This window comes from Myotis yumanensis, unplaced genomic scaffold (assembly GCF_028538775.1).
Source record: "Myotis yumanensis isolate MYYU_CA2020_CCGP unplaced genomic scaffold, mMyoYum1.0.hap1 SCAF_17, whole genome shotgun sequence".
Lineage (NCBI taxonomy): Eukaryota > Metazoa > Chordata > Mammalia > Chiroptera > Vespertilionidae > Myotis > Myotis yumanensis.
In genome coordinates this window covers 2492852-2517675 of record NW_027223768.1, presented here as the reverse complement: position 1 = coordinate 2517675, position 24824 = coordinate 2492852, and the positions used below count along the sequence as shown (strand labels likewise).

Below are 24824 nucleotides of genomic sequence, written 5' to 3'. Positions count from 1 at the left end.
AATTTATTTTTAATATAATATTATTAGACTTTATTTAAAATACATTTTACAACTCTTTAGGATGAACATTTTCTTGCTTAAATAAAACAGTCTGGCCAGGCCGGTGCTGCTCAATGGTTGGGGTCACAGTTTGATTCCCGGTTGGGGCACATGCCCGGGTTGTAGGCTCGATCCCTAGCAGGGGGCGTGCAGGAAGCAGCCGGTCAGTGATTCTCTCTCATCCTTCTCCCTTTCTCTCTGAAATCAGTAAAAATGAAAAACAAACAGTCTCCAACTAATGGCCCGCTATCCCTCTCACGTAAGTCTTAAGCTTAAAACATTACTTAAAATTTCAAAATTAAACCTAGGCTCTGATCCTCAAAAGGCTAACACCCATCTTCTGTGAACAGTGGAAGAGAACGGGTTTCTATGTTCACTGTCTCCGTATCCCTGACCGCTCAGCGGGCTGGACAGGACATGGGGCTGTGTGTTTACTTGAGTCGTGGACATCCCTCGGTTAAACAGTAACCTTTCATACCCGTCAGATGGGCAAGACAATGGCCTCACGAAGGTACATTCACTCCCAGAACCAAAAGAGTGTGTTTGCAAACCTGCCCAGCCAAGGAGATAAACATGGGAAATACTGAACTGTACTCAGTGGCCCGGACAGGTGGATGGAAGAAGCAAAGACATTTAGGTCTCAGATCCAAGTCTAAAAGAAAATGAGTAAGAACGTTAACTGACTGGTATGACACAGCCGAGTTTGGTAAGCTTCCAAAATGCACATCGGGCCGTCTTTCGGAGTGAAGTACACATATGTCAATATTTACCACCGTTAGAACAGTTAACGCCACACAAACTGAGCTTTCTCATTAAACAGACACACACACCGCAGCAGAACCTGGCTCACAGATTCCTGCCCGATGCACTCGGTAAGCAACAGCTCAGCAAGGATGAGGCCATGGGGCGAGTTCACCCTTCCGGCCGAAAGCCTACTCCTCCGCTCCGGGGGAAGGCCCAGATGCTCTCAGTGGAAGGACACCCCAAGATAAGGAACGTCTGGGCTCCTGGAGCGGCTGTATTTAGGTGGTTCTTGTCGCGTTGCCATAGAATTCTCCGTCCACGAGGTTCACCCGGTTTCCTCGGAACAGCTAACCCGCCCGGTGCGTTTGAAATGCCGGGGGACTTGAACACTTGAATTTTCACGAGTTCTAGAAACTACGTCTGTGCCCGTGAGGTGGGCCGCTGCTGTGATGGCGGCAAATACATCTCTCAGCCCAAACACTGGGAGGTATTCAGCCTTTCCATAATGGACAATGTAGTGTCCTCGACAGTAAGATGGAGACGCTAGACCTGCGGCTGACAACCACAGGGTTGGTTCCTTACGAACAGGTGTCTTTTCTAAGACAGCACAAGCACCATTCAACCTTCACTCAAACATCTTCGGAGCCTTCGTCATCTATCAAGGACTCTAACTCATACTAAATAACAAAAAGCAATCAATGATTCTCTCATTACGGAGTCTGGAAGCTGTGGGAGTGACAAGTAACAGTAACGAAAGCAGCGGGTACATACCCACCTGTGACTCTGTGCCAGGTGCCACCCAGGTGAAGCAGCTCACTGAACCTCAGGGCAGCCCCCCGGGCAGGTGCTACTGTCGCCTCTTTTTGCTCCATGGCTGGAGACTGCACGTCCCAGGCCCTCGACATTCACATTGCAACCTAACCCCAGTGTGATGGTGCGAGGAGGTGGGGCCTTTAGGGCAGCCGTGGGCAAACTACGGCCCGCGGGCCGGATCCGGCCCGTTTGAAATGAATAAAACTAAAAAAAAAAAAGACTGTACCCTTTTATGTAATGATGTTTACTTTGAATTTATATTAGTTCACACAAACACTCTATCCATGCTTTTGTTCCGGCCCTCCGGTCCAGTTTAAGAACCCACTGTGGCCCTCGAGTCAAAAAGTTTGCCCACCCCTGCTTTAGGGGGAGATCAGGTCGTGAGGATGGGGACTTCGAGAATGGGGTTAGTGCCCTTATAAAAGAGAGGCCAGGGAGTGTCCTTGCCCCTTCCACCACCTGAGGACATGGGAAAGGAGGGCCGTCCATGGCCTGGGGGCTGGTCCTTCCTAGATGCCCAGTCCCCCCTCACCTCTCCGTCCCCCTCCCCGCCCCCCATCCCAGACCTCCAGCCTCCGGAACTGAGAGAAATCAGTGTTTGTTGCGTAAGCCACGCGGTCTATGGTGTTTTTCTTACAGGAGCACAAACTAAGGCACCGGTTAAAGAAAATGCGACATTACGTGTGATAACAGCCATCACCGATGTGCATGCAGGGTTAACAGCGCCACAAAGACTTCTGAAAACCAGAGACGGAACTCAGTCCTTTTTTCTTTATGAAGTACGACTGTCTAACCGCTATGCTCTGCACCTGAAACTAATGCAAAGTAACACTGAATGTCCTGTCGTTGGAAAGAATGCTGACAGTGAGAGAGCGTCCCATCGACACAACACGCCGGGACGAGTGGCACTTGATGAGCTTAAGGCAAAGTAAATATTGGAGGCATTTGGTTAATTAAGTTTCCGCGCCGTCTGGCTCCGAATCATCCGCTCCAGGGTATTAGTTCGGGTTTGCCCTGGACGGGCCCACGCGGGGGAGGGAGGGAGGGGGCGTGGGGAGGGCCTGACCTCCGCGCCTTTGGACTTGTTTCCCCCTGAGCAGATGCGGCCGCGTTTCCGAGTAAAAATGCGTGCCGGCAAAAGCATTACAAGGCAACCGTCCAGGTTTGTTTTCAAAAGAACCCGGATTTTCAAATAAATGTAACTTACAATTTCACTACCAAACCGTGCGATTATTTTTCTCAGGAAGATGGAAAGTAATTGTCAATAAAGATTCGACGGCAGAAGATACAGAGATCCGGCGTTTCCCGAAACCGAAATGATGGCTCCCCGTTTCCCGAAACTGAAGTGATGGCTCCCAGTCGAAGCTGAGAGGAGACACCGACAACCCGGGAAACGCCAGGGCGCTGTCCTCCGCCGGCCGCCCCGCGGGCACCACGTCACCCACACGTGATCAGAACCACAAACACGGACGCGCACCCACCTCGTAGTGTTCGTACTCATCCACGTCGAACGTCTCAAAGTCGAAAAATCCGTGCTGCAATCCCTGGAAGCAGAAGGGGGGTCAGTTTCCACGCTGAGCGGAGGCGGCTCCTGCTGGCGCCGGTGCCCTTGCCCACGCCCCCCGTGCCCACGCCGCCCCCCACCCTCCCCCGTGCCCACGCCGCCCCGAGCCCGCGCACAGAGCCCGGGAGGAGGCCGCTCCTCGAACAGCCTTCGTGCTCTGAGCCCGTCTCACAGGGGACGACACACTCAAAACATGACGGTGTGTCCCGCAGGAGACCTCTCTCGGCCATTTGCGTGACTTGTGTGTAAAATTACTTGTCTCCAACATGCAACATACCAGCAAGGTTATAGCTAAAACATGTCCCCACATTCTCCCATCTTTCAGGTTAGCCTCTCAATTCTACACACCGGGGTGGGCAAAGGCCGGTGAAATGACCAGCCAGACAGTGACTCTCTCTCTCATCACTGACTTTCTCTCCCTCTCCCTTCCTCTCTGAAATCAATAAAAACATAAACATCGAGAGAGAGAGAGCCAGCATGGGGTCCTCCAGGCCAGCAAGGGGGTGGGGGGTGTGGGGAGCAGCTCGGACTTGTGTCTCCCGCCCCGGTCACCAGGTCACCTGGCCGATGGCGCTGATACCCAGGCCCCGCAGCAGACAGACGGGGGACAGCTGCCCAGAGCAGTTGCAATGGGAGGGCGCCCCTTCTGCTGCTGAGAGGAGCGACAGGGCGGCCAGGCCGGGCCGCGACCGCCCTATGGCCTCCATTTACAGACCGATCGTCGTTGGAGCGGAAGCCTTCTGCCCGGACGCCCTCTCCTCCCCGCAGCACACAGCGCAGGGGCATGGTTCCCTTTTCACGTTCGAAACGGCCGTGTGGCCGCAGCCGGGGGAGCTGGGTTACCTTTCTGATCCCCTGCAAACAGTCGAGGATGGTGAGGTTGTACGTGCAGTTTCCGAAGGAAGCGTCCCTGTCAACACAGAAAAGCTCCCGTTAGCCGGACAGTCAACAGCCGGTCTGTGTGCTACGCCCAAGCCCATGGGCACGGGCTGGGCTGGCTCCCAGCGGCGGCCGTGGTCAGCGCCTGGGGCCCATCAGATGCGACGAGTTGGGGACTCACTCCACGGCGTCACCAGGGGGCGGGTGGCCGAGCCCGAGGCCCAGGGGTCGGACTCAGATCCCAACCCTGCTGGGACCTGTGCCAGTTACGCCGCCTCCGTGGTCTCGGCTTCTCCTCTCGACCTGAGAGTAGCAGCTACATTCGTAGGACTGTGGTCGGGTGGCACTTAAAGAACAGGAAGTCCTTCCCGCAGTGCCCGGCACATAGGAGCCACTTACTAACTGTGATCACTACTCCTGTCATTACGAATAGGCATAATAGAACCGGGCGGTTTTATTTATTTATACATGTATATAAATGATTGATTTCAGAGAGGAAAGGAAAGGGAGAAACATCAGTGAGGAGAGAGAATCATGGATCGGCTGCCTCCTGCACACCCCACACTACGGATCGAGCCCGCAACCCAGGCCTGTGCCCCGACCGGGAATTGAACTGTGACCTCCTGGTTCATAGGTCGACGCTCACCCCTGAGCCAGCCAGGCAGGCTGGACTGTTTTATTAAGAAAGATGTTCATCGTCATGAGAGGAGCAAGCACTGCGAGAGGGCAGAGGGGGGGAGAGGGATGCAGGTCACAGAACCCAGCAGCTATGCTCATGGGTGAAATGCCAGCCTCCCTTCCCCCCGGCCTGCCCCCCAAAACCACAGGAAACGACAGCCATGCCTCGGAAGGACGTCCTCCCGGGACCCACGGGAGCCGCTAGCGCCCCCGAAGAGGAGGGGCACCTACTGCACTGAACACCCAGCGCTTCATCCTTTATTTAGGTTTTTAGAGAACTTAGCAGACCTGCCCTCGGAACCTAAAACTCCAGTATCAAGTTCAGGCCAGTGAGCAAGAACTGGCACGGCTTTACCTCGCAGTGCTCCAAGGTGTCCACGGCGAGCAACTTGACCTCGAGGCTCCTGTCTCTGCCCAGCCCCCACTGCTGACCGAGGGGCAGCGCTCAGGCCCTGGCCAGGACTACGTGGGTCCTAGGGCGGCAGGGGTGGGGCCAGGGTGTTCCCAGGGGAGGAGGTGCCCTGTACGAGCTTGCACATAGGCTGACTCTACACCTGAGTTTTATATCACACCAGCCAAGGTAACTTGAACCGATGGTTGCTGAGCCGTGAATTAAAATGCAACGTCGGCCCTGACACGCCCTTTTCTCAGCCTGAGAGCTTTATTTTTTAATTTTTTTATTTTATTGAATTTATTGGGGTGACATTGGTTAATTAATCATCTCAGAATAAGTTTTAAATGCATACAATAAAATACAGAGGAATAAGAGAAGACTCACTCAATTAAACTTATAGTCATCAAAAGCAGTAGAAAAATTAAATTTAAGGAACATCTCCCAAACAGATACAAAGAGAAAGGGCGCCCCTCACTCACGCCCCAGCGCGGAGAGTGGCTGGTGAGTACCAGGAATTGTGGGCCCCATCGGCACTGGTGGGATGTCCACACCATGACGCCCGCAAACCCTTGTTCCTCCCCCCGCCAGGCCGCCAACACCCCCCGCCTGTCACCTGGGAATCTAAGAAATCGCTCGGAGCGCAGCAACCTCGTTCACAACGAGGGGACGCAGCCAGAGAGGAAGGACATGTTCACACACAACAACACGCAAGCGCTTCTGGCAATGACCCTGCTTGGGATGAAGAAAGAGCGGAGGACAGCGGCCGGTGTTCACAGTGTGAACCCCACTGAGGAGTGAGGAGGAGCTGACGATAAGGGAGCAGTGGGATGGCCGGACCCGTCTGTCTCGCATCTGTGATTCTCTGTAACCCTCCGGAGAGCAGCCAGCGGGAGATCCGCAAATACCTGCCGAGCCGCGGGCCGGAAGGCATCATCCCCAGCAGCTCCCAAGCTCGGAGAACCCCAGCGAGCCCCCCAGGCCCTGAGCTGCTCAGGGCAGGGGATGGGGCCACACGCCTGGGTGGCCAGCGTCCAGGACGGTGCTGGGCACATTTCCATGTTACAGATGTTGAATGAATGAATGAATGAATGATCCTTCTACTAATGCCTGGACAGCTCTAGTGGCTGAGAACAACTGACCTTTCAAAGCCAAAGTTTTATAAAACAACCTTTAATCATAGACAATACGCCATATCCAACACAAACGCTAATGGAAATGAGATGCCAGGCACAGCAGAGAGCCGCGGGTGGCGTTTTAAATACTTTCATAACCACATTGAAATTAAATAAAAAGAAACAAATTATACTCATTTTAATAATAATTTTGTATAATCCGACATACCTAAAAGAGTGCCATCCCACATGTAATCGATGCAATTGCAATTGTGAATAATTCTAAATTTTATATCAGATCTTCAAAATCCAACGTGTATTTTAAAGTTAGTCGCCTTCCGTTTAGACTAAACCAGGGCTCCATAGAACACGCCCCTCGTCCTATCAGTTCAGCCCGAGACTCGACTGTGAGAGTCCTCGGGAGCCTAACCACGGCCCCGAACACTCCACACTGTCCCACGGGGCCTGGCTCCCCTCTGGACAAGCCCAGGACATAGGCCCAGCTCCGGGGGAAAAAAAAGCGCCGACTGCTGGTCCCAGCGAGGCCCACGGTGAACATGCGTTTGATAAGAATTCGTGGGCAGAACAAAGCGATCGCCCCCGTCCCCGTCCCCCCTCCCCCCCCTCCCCCCCATGAGAGAGAAAGCCCCGTGCCTTCGAGGGACAGAGCCGGACGCCGACGGAACACGGGTCTCCTGGTGTGGGGCACGTTTCCATGCTGTAGGCGTGAATGAATGAATGAATGAATGAATGATCAGACTTAGCAGAAGGCTACACCCTGCTCGCTCTGCTCATCCAAGAAACAGAGAAAAAGGAAACTCACCTCAGAGTCAGGGCTTGAAAGGTGACGTGCAGTCAGCAGGTAGAATCCCCTCCAACCAGCAACACGGGCAGCGGGAGCACAGGCCCCGGGCTGCTGACTCGACAGCCTAACAGCCCCGCCCCCGTCACAGAAAGGCTTTCTTTGCATCAACAACACGCCGCTCACTCCTGTACATGACTACAGCCCCGTTCCCCACCACCACTGCCCACGGGAACGGCTCTCGGGAACGGACCAGAGAGAGGACCAAGAACGCTGGCCTGGCCCTTCTATAGATGGCTTGGTGACACTGATTGGGGGCCTTAAAAATGTGAATGAAAGCCTGGCCTGTGTGGCTCAGCGGTTGAGCCTCGACCTATGACCCAGAAGGTCACAGTTCCATTCCTGGTCAGGGCACAGGCCCGGGTTTCTGACTCCATCCTCAGTGTGGGGCGTGCAGGTGGCAGCAGGTCGATGATTCTCTCTCATCCCTGATGTTTCTATCTTTCCCTCTCGCTACCTCTTAGAAATCAATAAAAATATATTTTAAAAAATAGGAATGCAAGAAGCAGTCTGATCCCATTTTCGCAGCTCAAACCGCTGAAGCTGAACACGGAGCAGATGTAACTCGTCTCCTTACGTGTAGTCGGTGGCTCCCGAGACCCAGCGCTGTGTCTGTTACCAGGTCCCCTGTCGTGTGCTTCTCAGCCACTGTGACAGGGAACGTCTGACAGTCTGCTTCCCACGGTGGCCCCGCTCAGCCCGGAGGCCCGCCGCCGAGAACCGGCTCCGCGGTGGGGACCAGATCAGCCACGTTTCTGGGTATTTCCCACCCTCGGGGAACTGGCGCGCCTCACCCTTCAAAACGCATGCATCAAAGGCGAGGGTTAGCAAAGACCCATGGGGGTGGGGGGGGATGTGACCCCCCAAAGATCAACAGGGAGGAGCAGAGAGGCAGCCAGCCATCGCTGCGAGAAGTGGAGAAGGAAAGGAAAGCCAGGAGAGAGCGTAAAGTAAGTGTCGCTCCCACATGTTTGAGACTCGAGAGAAAAACGTGGTAGAACCTTCCCTTTGAGGCACAGAGTTAACTGCCTAATGAACTGCAACAGAAAGCACAGGATCATATGCAAGCTAACAAACATCTGTTTCAACATTTGAGGTAAAGAGATATTTTAGCCCTGGCTGGTGTGGCTCCATGGATAGAGCGTCAGCCTGCGACGGAAGGGTCCCAGGTTCAATTCCAGTCAGGGCACATGCCCAGGTTTCAGGCTCGATCCCCAGTGTGGGGTGTGCAGGAGGCAGCCAATCAATGATTCTCCCTCATCATTGGTGTTTCTAGCTCTCCCTCTCCCTTCCTCTCTGAAGTCAATAAAAATATATTTTTTAAAAAGTTAAACACACACACACAGATGTATTTATAATGGCGGCTCACATCTCCCAGCGCCTGTCTGCTTCGCTTTAGAAGGAAGGAGGAGGCAGCCAGTGCCAGGTTCTGAGTGGCTGACCCTCCGAGCCTTTGTGGGACCTGCAAGTTCTGACTCGCCCAGGCGACCAGTCATCGCTCCGGCCACAGGAAGACTCCCTCAGCAACAGAGATGTCACTAGGGGTCATCGCAACCGCAACACACCCTCGAACGCAAACAGGCGGGTGCGTTTCATGCCAAACGCCATTGCAGCAGGGCCGCACGGGAGGCCTGTGAAAGGCTTTCTCCCCCGGAGAAAAGCTGCATTGTTCTCCGTCACTATGAGATAAGCCACCCGTTTCCACGCTCCAGGGGGTCGGGAGCACACACACAGTTCCCGCTGCGATGCCAGCGTGGTGTTCTGACCGCCAGGTGGGTGGTGCTCCACGCGTGCGGGTCAGGAAGGGTGCCCTGGGTGCTTCAGAGCGACGGTCACAGAGATGTGGGGGCGGAGGGGGGAGATTCCGGATGAATCTTTATTAGAAAGAAACATTCAGGATCTTAAAATGAGGAACGTGCTTGTAAATCCCCAAGACAGAGAGCTCTAAGCTTCTCTGATCGCTGACTGTTCCATTATTATTCTTTTCCCGCGGTAGACGCAGAGCGCGTAGCCCTCAGCCTGGCGGCACATTGACATCTGTCGGGAGTTTCCAGAAAGCCCGACACCCAGACCTCACCCCAGACCAATCCTACGAGTTCCTGGGGACAGAACCCAGGCAGCCGTCCTGTTTAACGCTTCCTAGACCTGAAACCAAGGGCGGGAACCAATAGCACCTGGGAAACATCCACCTACCCATTCTCACATCTTCTCCAAAGAGACTACAACAGCCACACAAAATGCACTCCGGGACCAACCGGGGGGAGCGTCTCCCACCTCCACCCTCAGCCCCGAAATAAACCGGCCCCTAAACTCACAGGTGGTGACAACACCCAACACCCACCAGCCCGGCCCCACGGCAGCCCCGCCTCCACTCACCTGGCCCCGCCATCACCTTTCCTGCTGTGCTTTCTGTCTTTGTCTTCAAAACTGGGCTCGGGGCTACTCCTGCCCTTGGAGTCCATTCCCCGCGGGATTTCCCGTCACGGGAAAACGGGGTTTGGCAGATTCACGGACCCCCTTCCACAGTAAAGGCATGTGCCCAGCTGATGCCATGGGCCCGGGAACCAAGACATGTGAAATGCATGGGAAGCACACGGGCTCAGAGCTGAGCAAGGAGACCTCGCCGACGTCTCCATGAGACATAAGGGTTCCCCCAGACACTGTGTGTGAGCACCCACAGAGGCAGGTTTGCAAAACGCTGCTGCTGGCGGCCAGGAAAGCACAGCATCGGCCGGGGTCTCCGACAAGCTGCAAGGAGCATGGCTTTGGGGTGACTGGCCCAGAACACGGACTGAGAGGGGTGTGCACGGGAGGGAAAGAGCCTAAAGGGATCCCTGCCCGGCTCCCAACCCAACTCTGCTGACTCGGGGCCAGGACCCAAAGGTGCCTGCTCCCCTGAAGGTCACCCGCAAAGTCAATGCGGCGACGGATGTACTCGAGGAACTAACGCAGGTGGTAGGGGCCCCTTTCCTCTCCTCTTCAGCCACAGTCGCTCTTGATAAATACGCCGGCTAGCCTCGGGGCAAGCGGCAAGTACAGCTTTGACACAACGGCTTTATAAGGAGTGGAACACGCTGATGCTGCCGTCAGACACTCCCGGGCCCCCCAGACAGGAACGAAGCGTCCTCCAGTCCACACGCACTTAATGAATCAAGGCGGACGGTGAGGCCCGGCGGCATGAGGGAGGCAGCGCTCTACGCACTGATACCCATACTCGTCCAAGATGAAGAAATCAAGGTGAAGAATAGTAATGCATGTGCCACATGCGGGGATAGAAACGGGAAAATAAGAACGTGTATCTTGCCGGGCCGGTGTGGCTCAGTGGCTGAGCGTCAACCTATGAACCAGGAGGTCACAGTTTGATTTCCCGTCAGGGCACATGCCCGGGTTGAGGGCTCGATCCCTAGTGTGGGGCGTGCAGGAAGCAGCGGATCCATGATTCTCTCCCATCATGGATGCTTCTATCTCTCTCCCTCTCCCTTCCTGTCTGAAATCTATAAAATTATATTTAAAAAATAAATAAATAAGAATAAAAAGATCTTCAGTGACACTAACTGTTGTCTCCCAACTCTGGAAGGAAGAGACCGCGGTCCCGGGTGAGAGCCAGATGTGCGGCCGCACCGTGAGTCGGGCCCTGAGCGTCTGCTTCGGGAAGATGCTGAGAGGGTCTGATGCTACCTGCCCAGCCCCCGGCACGGGGTCGGCGCGCAACCATCGCCCGTGAAATGGAAGAATGAATGGGTGCAGCAATGAGCTCGAGTACTGGGCGCTAACGAGTCTTCATACGGTTGTTAGCTCCTAAGTCAGGCACCCCTTGCCCTTAAACAGTCAGGATATAGAAAGGGTCCCAGGGAAAATTAATTCCTAAAAGGAGAAAGCTGTTTTATCTTACTAGATGGGGGGGGGGGGGGGGGGGGGGGGGGACTGGGCAAAAAGAAACAGTAAAAACCACCATCTCGTTTCACTCCCTATAACATCATGGTCACAGTCAAGAGAATTAAAAACAATAACCCGGCCGGACAGTAGCGAGCCGTCCAGCAAGGCACTACGTCCCTCACACGCAGCGCGGTACCTGAATGGAAGGTAGGGGGGGTTGGAGCCGGACAGGAGCGCTCTGTAGGCTTCTTCCGGTGTCTTCTTCAAATAGATGACCTACGGCAGACAAACAGCAGCGTTTAGGTCACGCCCAAGATCGGCACGAAGCGAGAGGACTCCCCACGGGTGCCTCCCCCTCCTCCTCTCTGAGGGAGAGAGTCCTGGTGGGCACGGGGATCTTTGCACAGCAACGGGGCTGCCCCAGTGTCCTGTCCGCCCTGGCCTAAGGGTGGGTGAGGGCCTGGAGACTGAGGCAGACCCAGAGGCCGGCCAGGCTGTGCTCAAGGCACACCAACAGCCACCGGCACGGCTCCATGGTGAGCGTCGACCTAGGAACCAGGAGGATGGGTTTCCCGTCTGGGCACAGGCCTGGGTGGCGGGCTCCATCCCCAGTGTGGGGCGTGCAGGAGGCAGCCGGTCCATGATTCTCTCTTATCATTGAGTTTCTATCTCTCCCTCTCCCTTCCTCTCTGAAATCAATAAAAATAGATATTAAAACACACACACACAGATGTCACGGGGGGCGAGGGAGTCCCCTTCTGGGAGCAGAACAAGTGTGGGTCCCTAACGGTCCTATGTGCTCACCGCAGACCACGGTGGGCCCCCTGTCCTCCCGCCTCGAGGTGATTCCGTGCTGGATTAGACCATTAAAGCTCACAGCCTCCTCAGCAGACAGATCCACCTCCCCCAGGAGCAAGAGGCGTCCTCCCAGGGGAGGGAGGCGGCCACCCGTGAACCGCTCTCCACGGTGCCCCGGGCCCGCTCCTCTTATCTGCATGGCTGAGCACGCACGACCCTTGCTCCCACGGGAAAGCGAGCCTTTGTTTTTATTTTTATCCCGGGCCTCAATTATTCATAAGTGCAAAGTGAAACCCCGCGAGGCCATCGCAATTCCAGGAAGGGGCAGGTGAGGGCAACGGCCTCCCACAACCGCTGAGGGGGCGTGGGAGGGGCGGGGGCTGCTCCAATACAGGAGGGCTTGCTGAGCGCACGCTCGCCGCGGTCGTTAAAACCCCAGGTGCCACGTTTCCAGGGGAAAATGTGTCGTGGATTCTCAGGCCACATCTTCTTAGCTCTGCCTCTGATTAAAGAGAGAGCGAGCCCTGGCCAGTGCTCAGCTGGTTGGAGCTTCGGCCCAAAGGTTCCAGGTTCGATTCCCGGTCAGCACTCATCCCAGGGCTGGGGGTTCAATCCCTGAGGGGCACGTGTGGGAGACAGCCGATCAATGTTTCTCTCTTACCTCTCTCTCTCTCTCTGCCCCCCATCCCTTCTTCCATCTCTAAAAATAAATTTTTAAAAAAGACATATATCCTCAGTGAGGTTTTAAAAAATGAAATAATTCTTTAAAAAATATAAGAGGTGGCAGGCACTACTCTAGGAAAGTGGCTGATTTGTTCCTTAGCCCTTGTGACTGCCCGAGGCAGGAAGGAGGTGAGCTTTGGTCCCCAAATACCTTTTCCTCCTTTTCACCCCGTGTTCATGGGACTGGGACCCACAGCGGTCAGGGTGTCTGACGCCCAGCCCTGAAGACTGGCTGTGCGTGCAAACCCCAACACGTGAGGCCGTGAACATCCCCACGATGGCCGCAGACCCAACCACCCCATGGGCCAGCGCTGAGCGCAGCCTCCTCGGGTTAAAGTGCAGATGTGGCCTCAGCATCAGCAACCCCCAAACCAAGGCACTGGCCGTGTTACCACATCCGTTGTCGAAGCCCAGCGGGTCCCAGGAGGCCCACGTCCCTGCCCAGCAGAGTCACGTGTAGCCAGAGAGCGCGGATGCCAAGCCCGTCTCCCTACGCCAGTGATGGCGAACCCTTTGAGCTCGGCGTGTCAGCATTTTGAAAAACCCTAACTTAACTCTGGTGCCGTGTCACCTACAGAAATTTTTTGATCTTTGCAACCACAGTAAAACAAAGACTTATATTTCTGATATTTATTTTATATATTTAAATGCCATTTAACAAAGAAAACTCAACCAAAAAAGTGAGTTCGAGTGTCACCTCTGACACGCGTGTCATAGGTTCGCCATCACTGCCCTACGCGAACGTCTCCTGAACAGAGCAGGGCGAGCAGGCTGGATGCTCATGGAGGAGGAATTAATGACCCGCCGCCCGCAGAGGAGCCACAGAAGCCCAGGGAGTGAGCATCTAGAAGAGACGCCATGGTCTCCCCGCTTAGGTCTCTCCCACTCCCTGACCTGTCACCAGGGGAGGCCATCAACCCCTTTCGTCCCCTCCTTTGATGGCAATGAACAACACAAGATGAAAAACCGCCGTTCTCCGGAGCATCGCCCCAATATGCTGAGATTCTGCTTCCAGCAACTGTCAACAGTTTGGCTCAAATAAACTCACAGACATTCTTTAAAGGTTTAAAAAAAAAACAAAAACCACTATGTGGTGAGAAATTCGGCAAAGACTTAAAACGTGAAACTTTCATTTTAAAGTCTCGTCCTGGGTTCCCAAGCCTGCGCTTCTCAGACTTCTTAGCATCACGTCCTCGCGGTCGTACGCAAGCACCACAACATGTTTAAATTTTCTTATTTTTAGCCACATTTTTCTTCTTAATCATTTCCTCCCATTATAACCCGTGACTGGGAAAACAATGTCTGTATTCAATTAAAAAAAAAAATAGGAAAAAGGCGACCATTTTTCAAATGCGCGACTGATTCTACTTCTGTTCTAAGGTACTCAGTGGTCAACAATCCCCTGCCAGCTCCATAGGAAGGTCTGACTGCAAATCAGAAACGCAGCTGGATGTTTAGAGCAGCCTGCATTCGACCAGCCTGCTTTTCCCGGCGGCGCTAAACGGTCGGTCAGTGAAAGCCGGACAAGAATGAGTCCCCGTCGCCAACAGTCTAACACGTGTCCGGGAAGGCGAGTCATCCTTCCTGTTCTCCAGACTCGCGTCTACCATACATCACGGCACTCGGGGCCTGAGAGAGGGGTCACGGGGGTCGAATAGATGGTGACGGAAGAAGACGGCCCTGGGCGGTGGGCGCACAAGGCAACGAGCAGAGGATGGAGCACAGAAGTGCAGGCTGGAAACCTGTAAGCCTTGTTAGCCGAGTCACCCCAATAAACTTAACTTTAAAACAAGAAAAAGCACGAGGAAACCAATGAGCCTGTGGATAATACCTCTAGCGTGAACCCTGAATTACTTCCCACACTTGGTGGGTCCTTTCTGACATCGCAGGCACCTTCCAAATGCACCGCTTCCCCCAATATTTGGCACTGTGTTCGGGACTGACTCCCAAGCTGAGGCGTGGCAGGCAGGGCAGCCGTCAAAGGGGAAAGATCTTATTGATGTCAACAGAGAAATAATGGGGAAGAACAGTGAGGGAGACAAGTCAAGACTCTCTGGCCCGGCTGGCGTGGCTCAGTGGTTGAGCATCAACCCATGAACCAGGAGGTCACGGTTCCATTCCCGGTCAGGGCACAGGCCCGGGCTGCGGGCTCCATCCCAGTGTGGGGCGTGCAGGAGGCAGCCAACCCACGATTCTCTCTCACCATGGATGTTTCTATCCCTCTCTCTGAAAAGTCAATAAAAACATTAGAAAGTAAATAAAGAGACTGTCTGCGTCACACAGGAGGAAGGCCTGCAAGCTGGCCGGGTGGAACCCGGCGGGGTGGGGGCAGGGAGGCCGAGGGTGGCTGGCCTCCCGTGGGTCAGGACTACATGCAGAGGCTGAGCCTCTCGCAGGAGGGGAGGGGGGACCAGACAACCCACGTATTCATTTAGTAACTGGAGCATGTTCCCAAGGGGCCAAAAAGAGCCAACGTGTTCCTTTTCAAACTGAAGACGTTTGTAGGTGAGATGTTATCCACACGCCTAAGACGAGGCCAGAGAGCATGGGAACCAATCTCCCGTCTGGACTCGCACAGTGACGGAGGCTCCTCTCCTTTGAGTCGACTCAAGAATAGGAAACCAACAATGAGCCCCCAACAAGGAACTGGCTGTTCCCTCCGCGTGTTTACAGAGCCGTTGCCTGGGTGCCGGCCAGGTGTCTGCAGGGAGGGGCTGGAGCCTCGTGCCCTCGCCCAAAGAGCTCGGCTACGTGCCATGTGACAGAACTTCGAGAACGCTGCAGAATTAATCATTCTTCAGTGCCGATGCACTTTTAGCCTGGCCGGCGTGGCTCAGTGGTTGAGCATCGACCTATGAACCAGGAGATCAGGGTTTGATTCCCGGTCAGGGCACAGGCCCGGGTTGGGGGCTCGATCCCCAGTAGGAGGTGTGCAGGAGGCAGCCGGTCCATGATTCTCTCAACATTGATGTTTCTATCTCTCTCTCCCTTCCTCTCTGAAATCAAGAAAAACACATAGTATATTTCAGACTGCATATTCCATTATAATGACGGTTTTCTCATACAGAGGCAGGTTTTAATTGTTTGTATGTTTTTTTATTATACACTGGCCGGGCTGTACACTTCTGAAAGCAGCAGCCATGTTCCCTGAATATTTCCGTTCACTGATGTCGACACAGTAGAACTGAAACAAGTGGAGGCGACGTCAGCTTGAGGAGAAGCGACCGAAACCCAACCACAGAGGTGTCGCTCACAGACCCCATAAATGCACCAAGACCAGAAGTCTGTCCACCTTCCCCGAGGCTGCTGGGGACGTCCTCCCCGTCCAATCACGGCTGCAGGCAGACCTCGCCGCTTCCAGAAAACACCCCTCAACTCGGTGCACCCGTGAAACAAATGCACAGAGCTTTTCCATGGAGAAAGTCAGTGATTTTTCAAAGCTACTAATACGATAAAATATATATATATATGGTTGTTGATTTCAGAGAGGAAGGGAGAGGGAGAGAGAGATAGAAACATCCATGATGAGAGAGAATCATGGATAGGCTGCCTCCTGCACACCCCCCACTGAGGATCGAGCCCACAACCCGGGCCTGTGCCCTGACCGGGAATCGAACCCTGACCTCCTGGTTCCTAGGTCGACGCTCAGCCTCTGAGCCACGTGGGCCGGGCTCTGAGAGCTTATTTACAGCACAGACGAGGCTGGTTATCAGGACCCAAAGGGAGAACAGAAACCAAAAATTCCTGGGAAGATGCATTTATTCCGTTAAACATGATAAATGCTTCCTCGGATGAAAAGCATTTTCCTAGCCCACAGCTAAACGGAGTCAAAGATAGTGTCGTTCCCCCCACACCTCCCGCCCCCCAGCTGCAGACTCAGAGCTTCCAAATGCAGAGTCTGAATGATTTTAGGGGCCTGACCTCCTTAAAGCACCAAAAATACCGGCCAGGGTAAGCGCCCGTCCAGCCCACTGGCAAGCAATGGTCACAGGCCCGTCCTCGCCGGCCAAGCTTTAAAAGGAAGGAACTGGGACCGGAAGCTGCCCGGCCATGTGCCTCTCCTCCCTTCCCCGGAAAGGCCACAGGCACCGCGCTGACATCTGCTCCGTGGCTGTCTGTAAACTCGGGAGGCAAATGCCTTTTTTTTTTTTTTTTTTAGGTGGATGCTCAACCACTGAGCCACGCCGGCCGGGCTCTGCATTTAATTTTTAAAGCCAAACCAGGGCATGTAATGTAACTGCTCCTCGGACACACGCTCTCCTTCCTTCGGTCGTCACGGCCTGACCCCCGCCTTGATCCCCGTTCGCAGTCTGTGAACTGAAAACAGCACAGTAGCCAGTGAGGACCTGGTCCTGCAGCCGGCGGCAAGGGCCCAGTTAACCCGTGCTTGTAATTTTTAAAGCCACCTTCTTCAACTGCTGTGGGGTTGGGGGGCTCTGGTGACCCAAGCACCCTGCCTGAAGGTGCACTCGGTATTGAGTCCTGGGAGAGAAACACCATGTTGAACTTGTTGGGGCGACACTGGTTAGTAAAATTACACGGGCGTCAGGTGTGCCATCCTACGAAATGTCAAATGCATGTTGCATTGTGTTCACCGGCCCAAGTCACGTCTCCTTCCGCCACCATGTATCCCATTTGCCCTCCCTTCCTCTGGCAATCACTGTTGTCTGTGTCTACGAATCTTTCTCTTTTAACATATATTTTTATCAATTTCAGAGAGGAAGGGAGAGGGAGAGAGAAACATCAGTGATGAGAGAGAATCATGGATCAGCTGCCTCCTGCACGCCCACTACTGGGGATCGAGCCCACTAGCCGGGCGTGTGACCAGGAATCGAACCGTGACCTCCTGGTTCATAGGTCGACACTCAACCACTGAGCCACACCAGTCGGGCATGACTTTCTTTTTTCTTTGCTTTAATCCCTTCACCCTTCTCACCCAGCCCCCAGCCCCTCCCCTCTGACAGCTGCCAGTCTGTTCTCTGTATCCATGAGTTAGCTTATTTTGTTCAGCAGATCCCACATCTATGTGAAATACGATGGCCCTTGTCTTCCTCCGACTGGCTTGTTTCAAAGTTGGTGTCTTGGTCACCTCTGAGCCCTCCAGCTCCGGGAGCTCAAGGTCACGCTAGGGACGCAGAGGTGCTCACGGGGGAGGGGGTTCCCTGTATGCCTGCCGTCTGTCCTGTTCACTGCGCTCTCGGGCAGTCATGGTCACCCCTGGCTGCGGCATCGCCCACCCAGAGGGGTTTGTGGGTTTCCGACTGGGCACCACACCCTCCATTTCATCTCCTTCTTCATACTCATGACGGCCCCGAGGTCAAACATAAGAAGGCCCTCCCCCACTGAGAGGGGAGGAAACAGGAGCACAGGCATGTTTCAGACTCACACTCGCGATCCGGCAGGAAACCACAGCACGGCCCTGGCCCAGGAGGTGCCCGGCTGCCAGGCGATGGCACACCCAGAGCAAGGGCTGTGGCCCGGCCGGTGTGGCTGAGGGGTTGAGCGTTGACCTATGAACCAGGAGCTCACGGTTCAATTCTCGGTCAGGGCACATGCCCGGGTTATGGGTTCAATTCCCCAAGAGGGGGCGTGCAGGAGGCAGCCGATCAATGATTCTCTCTCATTGTTGATGTTTCTCTCTCTCTCTCCCTCTCTGAAATCAATAAAAACATATTTTTAAAAAGAAAGAAAGGAAGGAAGGAAGGAAGGAAGGAAGGAGGAAGGGTCTGGTGGCTGCACCGCACTGTGAATGTGCCTAATTCCACGGCACCGCACACTTAACACTGGTTAGGAATCATCGAAAGAAAAAAGCATGTAACTATGTGTGATGACGTGTGTTAACTAGACTTTACATCCAATTTGATCGTTTTCAGAGTTTTCCTCTGACGTGACCACCCTTCCTGCTTTCCTATTTTGTCATTCCATCTTCCATTCATTCACTAGATGTTTATGAAGCACCTACTATGTGCCAGGCACAGTTCGAAGCTCGATGCTCCGTGTTCAGACACTGAAATAGTCCCATTGTTCCACAGCCTGGCAGCACCCCACCCCTTCCACACTGACCGCACCTCCTCTCTCTCCTGGGACGCCCCCACCCCGGACGTCCCCGTGATTCAGCGTGGCAGGAAGGCTTCGTGGTGGCCAGCGTCCAGCGGAGAATGCCTGGTCCTAACCCCTTGTTGAATATTTTATCACCTGCCACACACAGCAATGCATGAAACCAACAAGGTCCCTGCCTTCTAGTCCAGGAAAGAGATAACCAACAAGTAAATACATACATGAATCAGATAACTCCAGACACGGTGTGACAGAGAACATGAAACAGCCAAGGGCAGAGGGTGGCTGGAGGTGGGGGAGGAGGGAACACCTAAGAGAAGGCTCTCTGGGGAGGGACCATCTGAAGGAACCAGGAACGCAGAGGGCTGGGGTGAAGACACTGCAGGTGCGAAAAGGGCCTTCCGCTGGGAGTACACTCCGGATCCCATGGGTGGAGGGCCACTGGGAGGGGAGCATCTGTCTTTTTAAAAGATTTTTAAATTGACTTAGAGAGAGACAGTGACATTGATGTGAGAGTGAAACATCGGTCAGCTGCCTCCTGCACGCCCCCTGCCAGGGATGGAGCCTGGCATGTGCCCTGACTGGGAATCAAACCGACAACCTTTCCCTGTACCGGGTGACGCCCAACCACCTGAGCCATGCCTCCAGGGCCGACGGGAGGAGGGTGAGCAAGGAGATCAGAGAGATCAGAGGCAGAGAGGCCGGCTCAGCGAGGACCTCAATGGCACCGGTAAAGAGATCAGACTTTACGCCACGAACTGAGCATCGTAGACGGAGCTGAAACAGGGCAGTGACACGATTCCGTTTATGCTTGTGAAGGGTCACTCTGGCCCTGGATAAAGGAAGGAATGTGAGGAGGGGTGTGGGGCGCTGTGCTGGCGTCCAGGTGAGCAGCGGCCGTGGCCGGCTGGCTGACAGCAACAACCATGCGGCAGCGGTATGTTTGGAGGGCAGAGCTGCCCAAACTGATGAGTGAGAAGAGGAAGGAGAGAAATCAGTGTGACAAGTCTCCTCTGAGTGGGCACGCTGCTGATGGTAGTCCACTTCTTTACTGCCCTAGCCGGTCTGGCTCAGTGGATTCAGCGTCGGTCCACAGACAGAAGGGTCCCGGGTTCGATTCTAGTCAAAGGCACATACCTCCACTGTAAACTCCATCCCTGGCCCTGGTTGGGGAGATTGGGGGTAGGGGGGACAACCAATCGATGTGTCTCTCTCACTTTGATGTTTTTCTCTCTCTGTCTCTCCCCCTCTCTTCCACTCTCTCTATAAACCAATGGGAAAATACCCTGGGGTGAGGATTAACAACAACAAAAGGCAAGGACTGGGGAATAAGAGCGTTGTGGTGAGGAGGAGGAACACTCTGAGACGGTCAGTTTCAGGTGAGCTGAACCAGCCCCGGAAGTGAGCGGGGAGACGCCTGCAGACGCGGCTCCCGCACCCCTGGACGCTCCCACCAGCGGCCTGCCTGTCGGGGCTGCTCTTAAAATAAAAGCAGCAGCCTGGCCGGCGCTGCAAATCATCCCAGTCTCCTCGGAATTGGGAGGAAACTTAGAGGCCATCATATCCACCCTCTCGTCTTACAGATAAGAAACCGAATGAAGCCTGGGCGATAGCGGACTCTCCCCAGCACCCCAGAGCCACGCGAGCAAGAAAGCGTTTTCCTGGTTCGTACTCAGGACTCCTCGTACCCACAGCCAGGCTGTGCCCAGAGAGCGGGGGACAGAGGGACCAGGAGGGGCGGCCCGAGGCTTCTGGCTGCCCCGTCAGCGGGCGGAGTTGGCATCTCGGTCCTCGTTCCCAGGCTGCGTCCGCCCATCACCTGGTCACCGTGCTCAGCCTGCACCTGCCACGGCTGGGTCTCCCCCGCGCACGGCTGGGCTTCCCCCCGCGGCTGTGGCCCCCGGGGCAGTGGGGTGTCCAGTAGCCCAGCCTCCCTCGTCAGGGTCTTCAGGAGGCACTGACCCTCCCCAAGGACGCCGGGCAGTGACGCCTCTGTCCCTGCCTTTCCCCCAGCATCTTCCTACCTGGCCAGCCCTCGTCCCTAAAAAGCTATTCGAGGTCGCAGATGTGGTTGAAGTCCGGATGGCTTGTCTTCCAAGATTCTGCCCCAGCCCAGCATGTTACAGAAAAGTCTAGAAATGGTCACATCCAAACTCGGTCGCAGGCACGTTACCTTTCAGTGCTCACAGAGGGCAAAACGTCTCATCCAAATGAGCTCTGGAAAGTTCCATCTAGTTATTGGGAAAGCTGTACTACACGCAGGGTTTCTGACTGGTTTGCCTCCTCGATAGAGGAATAACTGGGCTGGTAAAAACAATGATCATCAGCCTTCCCATTCACTCTAGAATTTCCTTTCATCCAAAAAAGGAACATTTCAACAGCCTTTTCATATAATTTTTTCTGGAAATATCCTCTCTGGGTATTCTTTTTTGTTATAACACCTGCACAGCCCTGGAATCCCAGCCACACACCGCGGTTCCGAGATTCTGCCGTCAGCTACGAAAATAGAACCCAAGAGAGAACAGCCCATCGGCACCAGGTCCACTCTCTCCATCCGCTCAGCTCCCAAGCTGCCGAGAATCCCCACCGCCCCCCCCCCCCACCAGGCCACGGATAGCGGGGCCTGGATCCAGGACAGCGTCAGCACCCCATCACCCAGAGCAATCGCCACAAGTACTTACAGCATAAGCACCTATCAAAAATGCTGCGTTTGCTCTTTTCCGCTGGTCAAAGCAGGTGTAATGCACTATTTTCTTTCTTGATAAACTGTATGACTGGAGAGAGAGGGAAAGAGAGTTAGGGTGGCCGCAGCCACAGGGGGACAGATGCGAGACACACCCTCTTTCACCTCTCCCAGACGGGCCCTGGGGAACCCGCACACCCTGGGTTTCTATGGCGTTTGGACGTGAGTGTCGGGAGTGGAGGGTTCCCAGCTCGGACTCTTTGCAGCTCATCGCGATGGAAGAACTGGCACTGGACCACGTATGTGTCTCCCCAAGAAAGGAGACGCATACATTGGAAATAACTGAGTTACTAATTAGCATCTTTATCAGAGAAACCATTTCTGAAGATTTACTCGGGATCTTCCATGTAAAGTCCTTTTCACATCCCACACACATGCCCAGAACAACGGTCTAGGCCAGCCGTGGCCAAACTACGGCCCTCGGGCCAGATCCGGCCCGTTTGAAATGAATAAAACTAAAAAAAAAAAAAAAGACCGTACCCTTTTATGTAATGATGTTTACTTTGAATTTATATTAGTTCACACAAACACTCCATCCATGCTTTTGTTCCGGCCTCCGGTCCAGTTTAAGAACCCATTGTGGCCCTCGAGTCAAAAAGTTTGCCCACCCCTGGTCTATGCCGTAACATTAGATAGTTGGTTTTGACATGTGCCTGCCAGTCCATTTCCCCCTTTAACATGTGCACGTGCCCACGTTAACGAGAGCACCGCACTCATGCCTTCCTTCTAACGTGTCGTGTACGAAGCCCCTCTTCATGATCTGGAAATAAATGGTCAATAGAAAAAGATGAGCCATCAACAGGATTCTATCAGCAAACATCTTAATACAACAGCCATGTATTACATTCACGGGTTCAAACAGGTATTGGGCACCTGCTGTATGCCAGGCAATATGCTGCATGCTCAAGCATTCAGCTAAACCCAAAATAAACAACATGGTGTGTGTGCACACGCCAAACAGGAAAGGAACTGTGCAAATAAGAGGGCCTGTTAAAACGAAATCAAAGTATTAATCAGAACTCAAACATACAACGTGGAGCTCAATAACATCCTCAATTTCCTCATATTTCCAACATGATAGTATTTTTTGTTGTTGTCAGTTCTCACCAGAGGATATTTTTTCCATTGTTTTTTCAAGAGAGTGGAAGGGGAAGGAAGCGAGAGAGAGAGAGAGAGAGAGAGAGAGAGACGTCGATGTGTGAAAGACACATCCACTGGCTGCCTCCCGTACACACCCCAACCAGGGGTGAGGAGCAAACCCACAACCCAGGTCTGTGCCCTTGACCGGGAATCAAACCCAAGACCCTTTAGTGCAAGGACCAACGCTCTAACCACTGAGCACACCAGCCAGGACCCAAAGTTATAGTATTTTGACGAACGGTTTTCACAGTACAGACACATAAGTAACAATACTTATCCATAAACTCACACTGACGGTAAAGCGGCTTGCGATACCTTGCACACTGACCACCGCACACAGAATATCTGCGCTTAGAGACCCCTTGGGGATGGAACGGAGCTCAGCAACCTGCCTGCCTCATATACAGCATATAAATATGTATGGTGACATATTTATGCATTTTGGTTTTCTATTGTATGTTTTGAAACTTTAGTTGCTCTTTTTTCATATCACTTCAGATGATTTTTTTTTTAACCATTTCTTAGGGATTTCTTCCTCATACTTCAACGTCCTTTCGTTCTTTTGTTTTTCTCTCTCATGGATGCCATGTTCTTTGGAAGCTTGTTTAGACCAAGTTCGTGGCCTTCTAGGCTTCCTCCACGTGAACAGGAGCTCACTTTTTGAATAATGAGAATTCTGTGTCATGTGGGGGGGTGGGGGGGGCATCAGGGTTTTAGAGATGCTCAGGTGGGGCGTGGCCACACAGGCTGGGAGCCACTGCATTAAACACTCGGCGGTGAGCACGCGGCGCAGGGCTGGGCAGGCCTGTGGTGCAGATACCTCCTCTCCTGGACACATCTATGTTCCCACAGGACAGCGGAGACTTGTCCCTCCACCAGCAGGTCACCAGCCAGGCCCAGGTCACCACGACATGTCCCTCCAGGGGCCTAAAAATCCCCCATAAGCACCTACCTAGAAATGTTAACTACTTTAGAATCTCTCCTATTGTGCGCTGCCTCCCGGGGGGGGGGGGGGGGGGGGGGGGTGGACGACGTACTCCTAGCAACTTTCAAATATACAATACAGTGTTATTAACTATAGTCACAACTGACCTTGCAGTAACTGACCTGTTTAATAAGTTTTCTATCTGACTCTTAGGAATAGTTTTGAAACTGCTAGCATTTACCTTGCTTGGACGTTTTTGGAATTCAGGTGTTTTTCTCAGTTAATCTCAAAAGCACTCCAGTCGAGAAATATCTGCTCTGTGAAGCCAGGCCAGTATCTCCCAGGTCAGACCCGTTCCTACTTGAGGAACGCAATCCAACTCCCGGTGAACGGTAACGGGGAAACGGCGTGAGCTGTCTAACTTCCCTCCCTGCCCCAGCCAGGCCTCCCTCTCCTGGGTCACCCTGCCCCAGCCTTACACCAGCAACACTGTTCAGCAGACGGTCTGGCACGAGAACGACAGTGTGCAGGCACAACAGAGCTCCTTTTATCACAAAACATTTTGCCAGTTGCAGGTTCAATCCCGGGTTGGGCACGTACTGGACGCAACTGATCAGTGTTTCTCTCTCACATCAATGTTTCTCTGTCTCAAACACACAAACAAATAAACTGCTGGTGTTGAGCATAAATTCAAATTTTTTAAATAGCACCCATGCCCCCAAAACAGGTCTGTGGACTGCACGCAGCCTGGGCACCCGTTTGCTGAGTCTGGTGCGGGTTAGGGGGGCTGAGGGAGGTCGTGCTTGCTCTATCAGTGAGAGCGGGGCCCGAGTTGTGTGTGAAGCACAGGCTGAGAGTGGTAGCAAGGGGACCCCAGGCACTAGCCTCGCAGCGCTCCGTCTGATGGATGTCTGATGCTCAGCAAGGGGAAATACAGCCAAGGCTACCACAAACGGACCAGCAAGGGCCAGTGGTGACCTTCATGACAGGTACGGTCATGTTCAACAAGGGAAAGAGCCCTAGCCAGTTTGGCTCAGCGGATAGAGCGTCGGCCTGCAGACTGAAGGGTCCTGGGTTCGATTCTGGTCAAGGGCACATGCCCGGGTTGTGGGCTCGATCCCCAGTGGGGGGCGTGCAGAAGGCAACCGATCCATGATTATCTCTCATCATTGATGTTTCTCTCTCTCTCCTTCTCCCTTCCTCTCTGAAATCCATAAAAATATATATTTTCTAAAAGAGTAAAGAACGAATACATAAAAGGTGGGACTTGGTATTGCCTATCTATCAATTCACATCCTGAAACCTCCATTCATCCCCACACCTGCACTGCTCCCCTGAGCGAGAGGCAGAGCTTCAGCGCTCTCCTGGGAACCGGACAGGCATACACGACGGCACATACACGCTTAATGGCACTTGTAAGCCAAAGTCCCATGAGGGCGAGGACAGAACAGCACAAATCAAGGTGGAGGCCTCGACC

General features: G+C 53.7%; 1 protein-coding gene across 8 annotated transcripts in view; it reads right to left on the bottom strand.

Moving 5' to 3' along the window:
- CDC14A (cell division cycle 14A) overlaps positions 1-24824 on the bottom strand; it is a 67337-nt gene that overhangs the window by 26152 nt on the left and 16361 nt on the right. For 7 of the 8 annotated variants that reach the window (XM_070396095.1, XM_070396088.1, XM_070396092.1 and 4 more), the window contains exons 4-7: positions 21221-21313; positions 11158-11237; positions 4004-4070; positions 3078-3140 (exon numbers count right to left, since the gene is read on the bottom strand). In XM_070396095.1, coding sequence (XP_070252196.1) covers positions 3078-3140; positions 4004-4070; positions 11158-11237; positions 21221-21313 — 303 coding nt within the window. The remainder of the gene's footprint in view (positions 1-3077; positions 3141-4003; positions 4071-11157; positions 11238-21220; positions 21314-24824) is intronic. The other variant, XM_070396091.1, reaches the window with a different exon arrangement.